This window comes from Prionailurus bengalensis, chromosome D2 (genome assembly GCF_016509475.1).
Source record: "Prionailurus bengalensis isolate Pbe53 chromosome D2, Fcat_Pben_1.1_paternal_pri, whole genome shotgun sequence".
In the NCBI taxonomy this organism is placed as follows: domain Eukaryota; kingdom Metazoa; phylum Chordata; class Mammalia; order Carnivora; family Felidae; genus Prionailurus; species Prionailurus bengalensis.
The window spans coordinates 23,490,334-23,505,812 of NC_057351.1; the positions used below are offsets into that span (position 1 = coordinate 23,490,334).

The window sequence follows — 15,479 nt, forward strand, 5'->3', positions numbered from 1 at the left end:
AAAAAAAAAACCCACCCAAACCCAAAAAAAAAAAAAAAAAAAAAAGTACAGTTGAATTTCCCACTGAGAGGAGTAGGAATCATGGATTCCATTCAGAACCCTTGGTGTGGACACATGTAAATGAGGTTTGCCCTGGGCCCCTGAATGTTTCCCCCCTTTAATCTGTTCACCTCTCTGTGTCACTCTTCACACCCTTCAGGTTTCTCTTTCCCTCTTGCCTACTGAAAAGAGAATTTGATAAACTCAGTCATGCTAAGATGTCACAGGTGGAAGCAATTTAAAGTATCACCTTCTCCTCGAAAGGAGGCTGGTAGGTAAGAAGAATCAAGTCAATGGTGTCACATTAGTGACCTGGATACATGGTAGAAGTTTTTTTCTCAAAGGAAATTTTTTTTTTTTTTATAAAGCCAGGTGACACTTGATCCTCTCAGTACCTTTGTATTAACAAAGCATGACTGAAAAATAGTCCCTGCTACCCATGGACTTAACATGTAGTGGAGGCACCTACCGGCTACTGTTTCTTTTCTTCTAGAGACATGGTGAGTATGCTCCCCAATACCAACTGTAGCCACTCCTGCCCTCACTGCTCTAACAGAGACTAAGTCAGATGTGATCTGGATGTATTAAGCCCACATGGAAGATTTCTCCAGAAACTAAATGGAAGGCACGTCTGTCTGACATTCAGGGCCATTGATCATCTGACTCCTTCTCACTAATCCCCAACCACGTGCAATTAAACCATTGCCAGCCCTTGGCATACCCTATAGCTTCATGTTTTTTAAGGTCATCTATTGCTATGGAAACAGATGACCCCCCCCCCAAAAAAGTTACTGGTTAAAACAAGAAGCATTTATTATCTTACTGTAAGCTTGTGGGGTCAAGAATTTAGGAAGTGAGTCGCTGGCTGGTTCCGGCTTGGAATTTCTCAGGAGGCTGTGGTCATACCTGGGTTTGAGGATCTGCTCCTGAGGTGGCTCACTCAAAAGGCAGTGCTTGTTGTTGGGAGGAAGTCTTGGTTCCTCTTCACGTGGGTCTCTTCCAGGACCATGTGAGTGTGGCTGCTGGCATCCCTCAGAGCGTGTTATCCAAGAGAGAGTGCTCAGGTGTAAGCTATCCTTATTATGACCCAGCCTCACAAGTCACATGACATCATCTTCTATCATATTCTGTTAGTTAGGAGTGAATCACTAAGTCCATATTCAAGGGGAGGGGAATTTTTATTTGTATTTATCTGTAACCCCAATATTAAACAGTTTTAATATGCTGGTGTAGTCACTACTCTAAAAGACTATTCTAACAATCTAGAAGAACATGACTTTCTTCTTTCAGTCTTCATGCTGCTGAAGACCCTGACTTGTTCTGCCCAATCTTTCTAAGGCTTCCTTCACTCCAGATTCCAGTGGCCTTTCAATAAATTGCCCCAGTTTGTTGTTGTTGTTGTTGTTGTTGTTGTTCAAGGTCTGGCTCAAATACTACTCCTTCTCCCTGATTTCCTTAGATGGAATTTATCTTTTATTACCCTTCATATGTCCATTAAAATGAGTTCCACAGCTTAGTAGTAGATTCAAGGTTCACATATACCTAAACCAGGTCCCTCCTGAAGGCCTCCCAGGGCCAAGCATCATGTCCAGAATAGTACAGGCCAGATCTTATTGTGAATGAAATGGATTTTCATTTGGGGCTTTAACACAAAGGGATATACCAAGTGACCACATCACTAGGGAAAAAGTTTGGAGGCCACTCTAGCAAAACTTCCTAATGCTTTTTTTTTTTTTTTTTTTGTATTTCACATTTGTTAGAGGCTGGTAGTACAATGAGGATATTGAACACTCACTTTGGATCATGAATGGTGACGTTCAAATCCTATCTCACTCACCACAAGACCTTAGGCAAGTTACTTAATTGTTCTGTGCCTTAAATTGCTCAATTGTAGGGGCGCCTGGGTGGCGCAGTCAGTTAAGCGTCCGACTTCAGCCAGGTCACGATCTCGCGGTCCGTGAGTTCGAGCCCCGCATCAGGCTCTGGGCTGATGGCTTGGAGCCTGGAGCCTGTTTCCGACTCTGGGTCTCCCTCTCTCTCTGCCCCTCCCCCGTTCATGCTCTGTCTCTCTCTATCCCAAAAATAAATAAAAAACGTTGAAAAAAAAATTAAAAAAAAAATGGCTCAATTGTAAAATGGTGACTCTTATGATACCACCCTGAAGGGTTAAAACAGAAGACAGATCAACTTGGAGCTGCTCTAGCTGAATTAGACAAGGGAGAACCAGAGGCTCACTCTCTTGGCATCACTCTCTCTGGTTGCTACCTCTAGGGGTACCAACTCAGGAGCCTGGGGCTCTCTAGATTCGTATGAGACAAATACCAACAGTCAGTTCAGTAGTTTTGCTGATAGGAAAGCTGAGCAGATTAGTAAATAGCTTGCCCAGGCAACATGGCTGGTTAATGGTAAACCAAAGACTAAAATCCAATTCTCCCAACTTATAAACCACATTCTCTTTCCACTAACTCTGCCAACTCTATTCCTGATGTCAACTGTTCTTAAGTTTGTCTTGTTTTCTTGAACTGACATTCAAGTTCGTGGCCTGTGGTCCAACATATCCTACCTTTCCCCTATTGCCATTTTTACTCTTTATCACGTTCTGTGGATTTTTACCTTAAAAATAGACTCACTGCCTTATCCGATTCATTCCTTTCCACAACTTCCATGACTACACTCCCCCTTAACTTTGAGTGCTGTTAAATTAAACTCCTCCGGGAACCTACTGGGTAAACTGACTCTTATTTTCCTTATTTCTCCTAGATTTGAACAATCTTCCCATTATGACTTGCTCTCACATTGCCCCATGATATTCAGAGTATAATTTTGCACTGCTTACCTCAGTTTAGCAGTAAAGATACAAGGGCTTTTACACTTGTTGAAAATTGCTTTGTGGAAGTTCTCATACCCCTCTCTGATCTCTCATAACAAAATTAGATGTGTTATACTGAATTCTCTTTTTATCGCCTATTTTTGTTTAATGAATTATCTTTTCAACTAATTCCTCCAGTTCACTGATGATAGATAGGGATTGTTTTAAAGGTCTTTCTACAGACATATTAATGTTAGATATATGGAATGCAAGTTCAAACAGTAATTCACCTTATGGTTTGTCCTACAAACTAGACCATGAACTTCTCTAGAACAAGTATTCTTTTTAATTTTGTAAGTCCCAATAGTGCCTTACATAGGGTTCTAATACAGGGACAACAAGTATCTGAACACATTTTTGGGTACTGTAAGTCCAGCATGTTCACATGAAGTGAAACATGGGGCTGGGTTAAAGTTCTTTTAAGAATATATGAATCCAGGGGCACCTGGGTGGCTCAGTTGGTTGAGCATCCGACTTCGGCTCAGGTCATGATCTCACAGTTTGTGAATTCAAGCTCCGCATCAGGCTCTGTGCTGACAGCTTAGAGTCTGGAGCCTGCTTTGGATTCTGTGTCTCCCTCTCTCTCTGCCCCTGCCCTGCTCACACTGTCTCTCTCTCTCGAAAATAAAAAAATAAACATTAAAAACAAAAAGAAGAATATATGAATGCATGTGTGCATATCAGCTATATCTTCTCATTCCTTTCTGTATGTATGTTACAATGTTATATGGCACACTATAGAAACAAGGTAAGAATTTATATGCCAGGCCCTGGGCTTTGTGTTACATGTATTATCTAATTTAATAATCATGACTATCCTATGAGGCAAATACTATTTTTACATTAAAGGATAAAAAACAAACAAACAAACAAACAAAAACCTTAGATGAGGTTTAAAAAAAAAAAAAAGCCCCAAATCATACAACGAGGTCGTGTAGACTCAAGTTAATCCATGTCTAATTCCAGAGTCTATACTCTCAGCTACCATGCGGTGTGACCCAGGGCAAGTCTTCGACATTTGCTTAGTGGGCTAGGAAGTTAATTCATGTACTTAGCACAATGCCCTACACATAATTACCCAGTACTATTCCTTCCTTATCATTTCACCATGACAGGGTTAAAAGGTCAATAAGACATGCTTCCTGTCCTTGAAAAACCTAATTTATGGTAGGCAGAATTCTAAAATGGCACTCCAAGACTTCCTGCCCTATGAATATAGCATACGCATGATTATGCGATATTAAATGCGAAAGAGATTTTTCCAGATGTACTTAAGGTTACTAATCAGTGGGCCGTGAATTATCAAAAGGGAAATTATCCCGGTGGGCTGCATATACTCACATAAGCCTGTAAAGAGCAGTTCTCCCCAGCTGGTAGTGGATGGAAAAGTAAGACAGACTTGAATCCAATGGATTCAACTCCTCTGTGAGCAAATTTAATGAGCTGAAGTTAGATTGAGGGGGCCAGATGCAAAAACTGAAGAGTGATCTCCAGTTGCTGAGAGTGACCCCTGACCAATACACAATTCTGGTGTCAGTAGGAATAATAAGGCTAGAAGCAGATCTTCCCCAGAGGCTTCAGATTAGAGCCCAGCCCAGTGGACACCTTGATGTCAGCCTTGTGGGATCCCAAGCAGAGAAACCAGTGGAGCCCATTTAGACCTCTGATCTAAGGAAAAGTGAGATAATGAGCGGATGTTGTTTTAAATTGATAAGTTCATGGTACTTTGTTATGCAGGGGGACACAACACTATGAACAAGGGCTTAGGCCGCAGACATAGATATAAAGCACAAAGGGAGTGGAACTACCTAGGTGGAGAGACTGAAGAGGGCATGAAGTCTTGGGGAATTTAGAGGTGCTACCACTTTGAAGAATGAATGAAACTTGCTGGCTGTGGGTTGAGGGAAGATTTCATGGAGAAGACAGGGAGGAAAGATATTCTAGGCAGAGGGGCTAGCACAAGAAAATGATGAGCAAGCAGAAACTTGTTGAGGCAAGTCCACATGCTGAGAGCAGCAGAGGAATGGGCTGAGCAGGGTGGGGGAGGTTGGAGTGCGGCTGGGACGCTTTCTGTCGGCTGTGGAGAGGTCTGGACTTCCATTCCGCCAGCACTGGACGTACTTTTAAAAGCATCTTCAAAAACTAATGGAAAATATCTGGATTGAAGACTTAACAGAGTATATGTATGTATCTATATAGTTTTACATTTTATACAAGCGAACATGTTTTAATGCTCGAGCTAAGAGGATGGATAACTCTTAACACTCTCTCCTCTTTAATATAAAACTAAAATTGCCAACAACCAATTAAGAAGCATTTATTAAGATGGCTAAATTCAACAAAAATATATCCACACACAGAGAGAAAATTTGTTTTGAGTTAACAAACCTAAAAATATAACACTCAGGAAAGTACCCATTTTCAACAACAACAAAAAATCTATTAAAAATGTTTTTGAGTATAGCTGACACACAGCGTTAGTCAGTTTCAGGTGTACAACACAGTGATGTGACACGCCTATACGCTATGCTGTGCTCACCACAGGTGTAGCCACCACCTGTCCCCATGCATGGCTATGACAGTATCACTGACTGTCCTCTCTATGCCATGCCTTTCACTCCCGTGACTTACTCATCCCGTAACTGGAAGCCTGTGTCTTCCGCTCCCCTTCACCCATTCAGTCCATGCCCCCAGCCCCCTTCCCTCTGGCAACCATCAGTTTGTCCTTTGTATTTATAGGTCTGATTCTGCTTTTTGTTTAAGACATTCTATTTTGATAATCTTGAAACACGTTTATGACATGGCACAATTATGTACATACAAGGTCTTTTCAATCCCTCTCTCCTTTAGTAGTTACAATAAGAGATTACCATATCTCCGAAAGCAAACTGCTGTGATTTAAAACACAATTTTCAGTAAGATTTAGAATGATCTTGCCTAATTTTCTAATGATCAAACATGCCAGGATTGGTATTTTCCGATATTCAGATTAATAAAAATACCTCTGTAATAAATCTCCTCAGAGAAAGAGAAGCTTTTCCTAAAATGAAATGTTAAGTATTTCTGGTCACGCTTCACAATTTCAAAATAAAATGTTGAAATAATATAATTGAGCCAGGATTGTTCATTTCTCTCCCCCTCCCTTGAGGAGCTCCATGGGAATAAATTAAGCACTGAGGGAGGTACATTACAATAAGGAGTCTCCTTGTGGCTACAGCAACTGAGTATCCCAGTATCCCTAAAGCTCTGGGCAAATTCTGCATCAGTAGCCTAAAGCTAAGGTTATATGAGTAGATTTTTAAAAGAGTATCCTATAAGAAGGATTATATACAAACATTTTAATAATTGTTAGTTATATGTAGGATATCAAATATTAGTCTTATAATAAGAAGCACCAGCTACTGGGTATGTCTTTCTCTGATTAAACTGACTTCACAAGAGTTTACTTCTATCAATGTAGCACAGAGGGGTATCTAAAGAAAAATCAAGCAAATGTCTTCATAAATCAGTTCTTTTAATGTATAGAAGTTTTAATCACATGACCTTGGCTTCCTTACCAATCACTGGTACTTTTATATATATATCCATATATATAGATAACCATAATAGAATATGTCTTAATCCAGATACTTGACCTACATTTAATTAAAAAGTAAAAATGAGAAGCACCTGGGTGGCTCAGTCCATTGAGCACCCAACTTCGGCTCAGGTCATGATCTTGCAGTTTGTGAGTTTGAGCCCCACATCAGGCTTGCTGCTCTCAGTGTATAATAGCCCCCTTCTGATCTTCTGTCCCCTTCTCCCTCTGTCCCTCCCCCCAGCTCATGCTCTCTCAAAAATAAATAAAACATTAAAAAAATTAATAAAAAATAAAAAATAAAAATTACAGGGGTGCTTGGGTAGCTCAGTCGGTTAAACCTCCTACTCTTGATTTCTGCTCAGGTCATGATCTCACAGTTTTGAGATCAAGTGCCATGTGGGGCTCTACGCTGATAGTGTAGGGCCTGCTCAAGATACTCTTTTTCTCTCTCTCTCTGCCCCTCCCCCGCTTGCACGAGCTCTCACTCAAAATACACTTTAAAAAAATAAAATAAACATTACAAAAATGCCAATTATACAAGCATGTCATAGAAAATAACACACACTACCATATTTTCAAATGAAGTCTTTTAAAACTTCAAAGGTAATACCCTTTCTAGTGTTAACTAAAAATATGCATGATCCCAGATAAACTGCTTTTTCATAACTATTATTAGCAGAGTTACATTAAACATGTAAACATTTAAAAATAGTGATGCTTTTGAAATCTAAGTGCACAAAGTCAACTCTGTCTACTTTATAGTTTAAGACTAATAGATCCCTGTGTAAATGGTCATCAATTAAAGTTTAATTACTGTTCAATAATTCACTCTTTAAAAAGACATGGATTTTGATAAATTCTGACCACAGGGACAGATATTTTCCTGCCAAAGCATTTCTCTTCTTGTTCATGGTATAGCACTTTATCTAGTACAGTTGCCCCTCATTCATGGTAACACAGGTGATTACATTCAACTGGCATTTAACATAAATTGCATCAACCTGCCCTATAATTTCATTTTGGACTGAATTAATTAACTTCTCAGTAGGTGACTAAGGTGCTGAACATAAGCCTAAGGAAATACTTGACTGCTTAACCTACCTTAGATGAATTGTCTCTAACTCAAGGCAGCTTCCATTTTTAATAAATACTAGAAAAATGTATTTAGTAGGATCTTAAAGGGTAAAGATAAGGCATTTATAATAAATGGAATCAGTTTTCCACATACATGCACATCCATTTAAAAGAAGTCAGGGGGCACTGAAGACAGTTAAGGAGGATTTAACCAAACTCCCCAAGAGTTGGCATGGCATGCCTGATATTTTGAAAGATTGTTTACCTTAGGAGGTGTGTGTTTCCAGTAACAAGATGCCTTCTTTGTCCTTGGCAAGATGTTTAAATAAAAAGCTCACCACTTTGTAGCAAGTAAAAATAATACTATCTTAATGCTGTTGTAATTTATATCCCAGAGTTTGAAATGTAAATGTAATTTTCTAAGACATTATCTTCAGATCACCAGAATTATCATAATATCATAAAATATCTATTCTTTTTTCTCTAATTATAATATTATTATCAAGATCTGACAGCTAACTCTTTGTTTTCAAGTTTATGGTCTTCATCTATCAAGAAACAAATTAAAAGGACAAAGAATGTGAAAAGCCAGCTCATAAAAAGCTGAAATGTCTTTCATTACACGGCATATTTTTATATGTCATAAACTTCCGGTTTAGGAAATGCGAAAACAAATACTTCTTTTGACGAACTCCTTGACAAAGTGTTTAAGTATTTTTAGATTTTTTTTAACTGTGGAAGGAAGGAAGGAAGGAAGGGAGTAAGATGGAAAGAAGGAAGGGAGGGAGCCCCAACTCTGTATTATACCTTTTGGGGGGAAGTGAATGAACATTTAATGAGCACGACGTTAAAGGAAGTGAAGCTGGAAACTTCAGCCTGAGTGCAAAGGCTGCACAGCGTACAGTGAGACGGGCCCCCAGAAACGGCCTGAATAATTGCGGGAGGGAGGTGGCCCTTGGTCAGGCTTCACATAGACGGTTCTAGCAGGAAGGGCTTCAGCCTTGTTTCAAAGTGCCCCACGGAGGGCACAACTGCTACTTAGGTTCTCTAGGAGTACATTCTCTTTCCAGTACACCTTAAATCTTTCTTGATATAATATGCATGAGGAAATGACAAGAATATAATTTGGAAGTTTTAACACCGGTTGTTATAAGGAAGGCTTCCACTAAAAAAAAAAAAAAAATGCTTAGATGCCAGTTTCAGAAACAATTTTGCCTGCAGCATCTTCTAGCTCAATTAATTTAGTGGCAATGACAGTCACAAATGCTGTCAAAAACAGCAGTGAGGTTTAAAAAATAAACAAAAATTCAAACCATAATATCCTGTAGATTTTTAATATGTCCTTCACTGATTTGGCAACCACAACAGACATTGAGGAGAGCCTCCTAGTTAGAAAAAACAAATTAATCCTACCTTTGCAGGTTTTCATACACGTGACTGTCTCTACACCCTCTAAGGCATGCATAAGGGGCTTCCTTCTCATCAAATACTGGTCACAAGAGACCTTTTGTATCATTACTCCCTCGAGTTGCAATTCTGACTAGGAGGCCCGGGCAAACACAAAAGTAACCTGGCAGTTACATCATTCTCTATAAATGAAAAAAGACTGCTATCTAAAAATAATGAAAGGCTCCATTTAAATTAATGTTATTTTTTGTCAAGTGTTCATTTTACTTTGTAATAATGTAGTTCTGATCCAAATAGAGTTCTCATGAGCTTTAAAAAGATCTCTAGAGATTATACGCAGGCCAGTAATTTAATTCTTGAATTTTTATTTCTTGCAATGACATTTAGGGTTCAGTGTGATTTCACATTTTTTGGTGCTGTTGCTGACACCTTATGGAAACTGTTTTATTTGAAAATTCTGACTTGATTTTTAAAACTGTTCAGTTCTTGTTTAGAGGAATCATTATTATTTAAAAAATGGATTTTTTTGTTCCTTAAGGTATGCATCCTCTTGCTGTTGATTTCATAATCCTGTTTGGGTCACTGTGATTAGTTGCTATGGAAATTACCTCCTATGGAAATGATTCCGATGTCATTGTTGTATGAATATGACTTTTAATGAATAATATCAATAGCAGACATCAACCCTTACTAGAAAAAAGGAAATTTAATTAAAATGTTTTAAAAGGATTAATTCTGAAAATTATTATCATGGCCAACTTTTCTGATATTTTTCAATCGGCCATCTGCTTTTTAAATAAGCATTAAATGAATTTTAAGGTGTTAATCAGCTACTCACTTCCTCAAATTCCAATGTCACAATGGAAATTAGCACCATGCATAGAAAAGTGGAAATAAAGAACATTTCATTTACCTTTTCTCTAAACTAATAAATGTTATGCTTCACTTTATGAGTTAATGTCAACAGGATTTCAGGGCTCATCAAGGAAACAACTTTGAATAGCACATTATAAATCCCCTTTAAAGATGAAGAATTTAATATTCCAAAATTTATCCCAGGAATTTGAAAGGTCAGTGAGTTAACTAGTGAGTTAAACAATAGATGAGAGCCAGTGAACCATTAGATGAGAATTCCAGAATGCTAAGAAGAAATTTTCTTGGGTGGATTCTATAATTTGTGGTTTGAATAAAACTTTTGAAACATTCCATTAGTATTAAAATTCTCACAATGAGAATATGGCTCAGATTTAACACATTTTAAGTTACTAGACAGTCTCTCCCCAAAGAAATTTTAATGCCTTCTTCTGCCTAGTGCTTGCTCACTGCTGGTACTAATTTAGGAATAAATTAACCCTTCCAACAATTAGGATATTGTCTAGAAACTGCCTCTTGCACTCTACTGGGGAAATCACTTACGTTCTGAAAATCAGAAGTAAAAGAGAAATCCATTTCTTCATTATAAAACATTTTTTATACCTAATAGCTTATTAATTATTGATGTAAATCACTATCATATTTACCAACATAATTATGTATCACTATATCACCAGTGCTTCTGAATTAAGCCTAACAGTTATAGATTTTCTTAAATGTTTTATACATTAAGGGTTTTCTATACTTGTGCTTGCAACCATGATCGAGGATCCAAAATGTCTTTGATAGATTTCTGCCTCGGAGCTGGCACTGGCTTGGCTTCAAAATTGGTTTTAGTGTCTGTGAGTTCGCCATCAGTTAAATTATTTTTCCTGGCAGGGAGAAGTTTTCGAGGAGCAGCCATTGGTTTCTGTAAGTGATGCATTAGGGTTGATAATTTGGTATCCAAAGGCGAGGCCCAAGATACACTTGTTTTTTCCCAGTTGTCCTTAACCAATTGATCTGTGTTGCTCTGTGTTTTTAAGCTGAATGGAGCTTTATCAGAAGGAGGAAGGGGAGCACGTCTCTTTTTCCCTTTCCCGTCATGTAACTGCTTGCTTGCAGGAGATAACACCTTTTTCTGGATAACCACTTCATGATTACCATCAAAGAGGCTGGCCCAAAGAGGTGGTGAGGGTTCTTCATGCTGACCAATAAGAAACTGTCCATTTGTCTCTTCAAGGTTTTTTTGTATGGTCTCAGTTAAACTTTCAAGTTTTATAGGTGAATCAATGCCTGTAACGATTTTGAGAAGAAAATGCATGGGAAAATTCAGAAGCTGTGTGCACTTTGAGTCAGTTATTGTTTTCTAAACCAACATCTATAACGGTCATCATAACACACTGGATAAGCAAGTGATTTGGAGTTGTTTTTCTTTTTCTTTTTTTTTAAGCATTTGCTTGTAAAAATAACCCTTCCCCTACCAACAGAACCAAAAACTAAGGAGCTCATTCACTGTGCGCCACACATGCACGCACACGCGTAAATGTTCCTAAATAAACACTTAAACTCAGCTTTCAAAGGAGTAGAGTTACATCAGGATTTTTTTTTCAATTCTGTAGATTAAGTACTTATTAAATAACTTTTCTTGTATTTAAAATCTATTCTGATTTCTAGGTTAGAGTGGATTCCCTTTTTATAAAAGCCTGATATGTAAACTGGGACAAATGTAACTGGATTAGTATCCTTTCCTGTAGACTAGCAAAAGTCTCTGATCATAGAGAAAAAATTCCAAAACCAGAAACCCACGGAAACATTTTGGTGATAAGGGTTCTGGATGAATTTTTCCTTGGGAAAAATAAGAGAATAGAGATAATGTCTATTAAATGAATCACTGATATTTTCAAATGTGTAAACCCAAATCTATCATTTTTAATCTAACATTTTAAAGTAAGTGTAAAGTATATATTGGTGGCAAAACAGACTAGAATTTAGTGTTGACCTGTGTTCACAGCACTGTTCACTCAGGCAATCCTACAAAGATAAATAATTACCCTTCAAAGTGTGGGAAAATGGAATATTAATGAGTCTAGAAATTTAAAATTTTCCAAAGCATTAAACTTAACCAAATTTTTGACCTGAGATGAAAGAACACTTCCATTTACTAGTATTCATTTATCAACATTACTTTAAGACAAATTTAATAAAATACAGAAAAAATTATAGAACGTGATTATATTTTAGAATCTACAAGTTCACATTTTCAGAATTTTCATCAGCTACTCAGCTAATATTTATTTTCAGTGCACCTTTATTCATTTTGAAGCCTTAACATTTTTGTTTGATCTTAAGCATTCAAACTATGAAAAATGTGTATTCATTAATTTTGTATTAATTCATCTATTAAACATGAGTTCCTCAGTCTATAATCATAGTCTTTTTTCATTCGTTTTGACTGCACCCTGAAAATTTTAGCATTTTAATGTCAATAGAATAAGCTGCTTGAGTATGGACAATGTTGTTTTTGTTACCCCGAAGCTTAGAAAAGACAAACCCCACTTACTCATATCATGGTAGACTGAGGTCGCCTCTTTTGTCAAGAACAAAGGTGGTTTCCGTGGTGACATAATCTCAATTTTCATAAGTTCTTCACAACAATGCTTCCATTGGCCTAAGAAAGACAGAAAAAGGCAGGCTAGTTTAAAACATAAATGTGAAGACGTATACTTCATTTTCAATAGATATCAACATATTTTTTTTTGCTGTGAAAAATAACAGTGAATTTATAAAGCATTGCCTTAAGGAAGCCACAAAAACCTAATACTACCAATGATTTTACAGTCCACGTCTGAGCACAAAAGTAATCTATTTTAAGAATAAGTTCTGTGCACAGATATAAGAAGCTAAGATCTCTAGGCTATTAAATACTGTACTATTTCACTGGCACAGTAATGATCAATAACTAAAATTTCTATTCATGGCAAAAGTTGGCACAAGTTCTCCTCTGTTAAATATTAAATAAAAATACCCAGTATTTAAGACATTTGAAAGGTAAAAATCAACCAAAATATAGTTAGAAATAATGCTTCTCAAAAATGGCTTTAATTTTGAAAATTCTAAGAAATAAGAATTGTTTATTTAACAATTATTTCTTCAAATGATTATGCTTTTCAAAAATCACATAACTAGAAAAATGCTGCATTTTCAGTCAAGTAAAAGGTATATAAAAGCCCATTACAATAAAAACACATTATTCCAAATTCTAACTGGATCTAATTTATTCAGGAAGGACACTTTAAATAAAGCCAGTAGTTACTAGGAATAAAAAGTACTCTTAAATAAGTTGTTTCAATTTTTAAGTTAAAATTTTGAAGTGTGAGCATTAATTTTTCTTTTAATTATGTTTTATTATTTTCATCTTAAAATTCTCAGATTAATCTCTTCTGAGTGGTGGATATAAACAACTTAACCTTTCCATATTTATTGTGCACCTACGCGCTGGGTAACAGCTGTGCTAGAAACCATGCGTCTCTCTGTTCATATTATAAAAGCAGGTTACTGGGGTTCGCTATGCTTATACTCTATCTTACATCTGTAGAAAAGTAAATGTCATACACGTATGTGTCTTTTTGGAATGATTTATGATCTATATTTCTCTTCCTTTTTATTATATTCTCAATATCCAATTTAGTTATTTTCGATAGCTTAAAAATGAAAGACATTTCACGTTTAGTCAAATTATCTATTCATTTCTGTTGTTTTAAATCTAATATACAGCCATGGCTATATGGTAATATGCATAAATTTTAAATCCATCACTTTAAATAGTTAAGAAACATAAAAAACCTTTTAGTGTGTTTTATTACAATGCTAAGTATAGAATATGGCAAAAATTTCAAAATAGCCCACATAGCATCTCAGAGAGAGAACAAAATCTTGAGTTTGAGGCTTCAAAGGTTGCTCTGCAGAATTTAAATCTAGTAGGATCTGAGATCTGATAACTTATTCCTCCCCTCCACTTCCTTTTTTAGATAAATATATAAAAGCCAGCTTTTCCTTCTTGGGGCAGAAAAAAATTAAGGTCTTATCTACTGGAAAAATAATGAAATACTTTAAGCTAGCAAACATTTCTCTGTCAAATCTTAGGGAAATTACAAAGTGCCGTATTTTCTCTATATTGATAGATTAAAGCTGTTCATTGTTAAAGTGGTAGCAGAATATTAATCATGTTGAAAACTGGAATATAAAGCCATGTTATCCATGTGTAACTGAAGTCAGAGGTACAAGTGTGGAATGTTCACCGGTCAATTTTACAATGGAAACATTTATTTTACCAGTGAATAAATTAGTATGCAAAGTTATACATGATACCAACATGTTAACATAAAAAAAAAGGCCCCAGTATGAAATATTAAATGGCTATGTTGTCTTCACATAAAATCTGTCTACTGGAGGTGTTTACCACAATAATATTTGTTATAATGTTCCCAGTCAAATGATCTGTTATGCTAAGCTGCTTATGTTGACTCAATATGTATATTATTAAATACTTGAAACAAATTTATCTTTGACCCACCACTCCTACCCCTTTTGATTATCCAGAACAGTGTCATTCCTTTTACGTGTTTTTCAGCTCTCAAATATTAAAAATTAGCTATCACATCCCCCTTGGCTTCCAACCTCCACTCTTCATTCGTCTCTGTTCTTCTGCAGGCTTAGTGCCATTAATGTTTTCTTGTGATTTTTAATCTCACTCTTTCAATTTTCTACTCTTACACAGAGTCAAATAATTGAAATTTGCTCTAAATATTAAATTACTCTTAGTTTACTCTGCCTTGAATATCCATCCTCTACTATGTTCTACATATCACATTTCACCTAAGATCACAACAGGCTACACTTACCATGAGGAAGATAAAACATTTAAAGTACAAGTCAATCTTTAGGATTTCCATCTTTGCTTCATATCTTCATACACAATGAATTCTTTTTAAAAAATGTTTATGTATTTATTTTGAGAGAGAGAGCAAGAGAGAGAGAGAGAGAGAGAGAGAGAGAGAGAGAGAATCCCAGGCAGGCTCCATAGTGTCAGCGCAGAGCCTGAAGCCTGATGCGGGGCTTGAACCCACCCATGGAACTGTGAGATCATGACCGGAGCTGAAATCAAGTCAGATGTTCAAGTGACTGAGCCATCCAGGTGCCCCATACACAATGTATTGTAAAATGTGAATCTAATAGAATTTATACTTCAAAAACTAGATAGATTGGCAGATTTTATCCCAAATCATTAAATACTAAAGAAATAGCCAGATCTAAGAATCTAGTTGTCATCGCTTTCTTATTTCGACAGTTGTATCACGAGATTTATATCCCTCCAACTTCCTATTTTAGCATGATAAATTACTTTATGTAATCTGGACAATAAAAACATGAGATCATCTAGTAGTAGTTGATATCCAGACTATAATATTCTGCATTTTTACCTCCTCTTACCCTGTTCCTGTTTTTATACACATAAACATTTTTATAGAATCACTTCTAAAAATAATATAGTCTTTGTAAGACAAACTCTCTAAAGCAGAGCATTTAGGAAAGCAGTTAAAATTTCAGATGTGATCAGCAAACGAAAGGAAGTTGTTGTCTTTTAAGTTACACATC

General features: G+C 36.5%; 1 protein-coding gene across 2 annotated transcripts in view; it reads right to left on the reverse strand.

The window, feature by feature from the left end:
- Window positions 1–5,209: 5,209 nt before the first annotated feature.
- Window positions 5,210–15,479, reverse strand: part of RTKN2 (rhotekin 2) — a 76,180-nt gene continuing 65,910 nt past the window's right edge. For both annotated transcript variants that reach the window (XM_043596435.1, XM_043596436.1), the window contains exons 11-12: window positions 12,385–12,492; window positions 5,210–11,117 (exon numbers count right to left, since the gene is read on the reverse strand). In XM_043596435.1, the coding sequence (XP_043452370.1) occupies window positions 10,582–11,117; window positions 12,385–12,492 (644 nt within the window). In that variant the 3' untranslated portion in view covers window positions 5,210–10,581. The remainder of the gene's footprint in view (window positions 11,118–12,384; window positions 12,493–15,479) is intronic.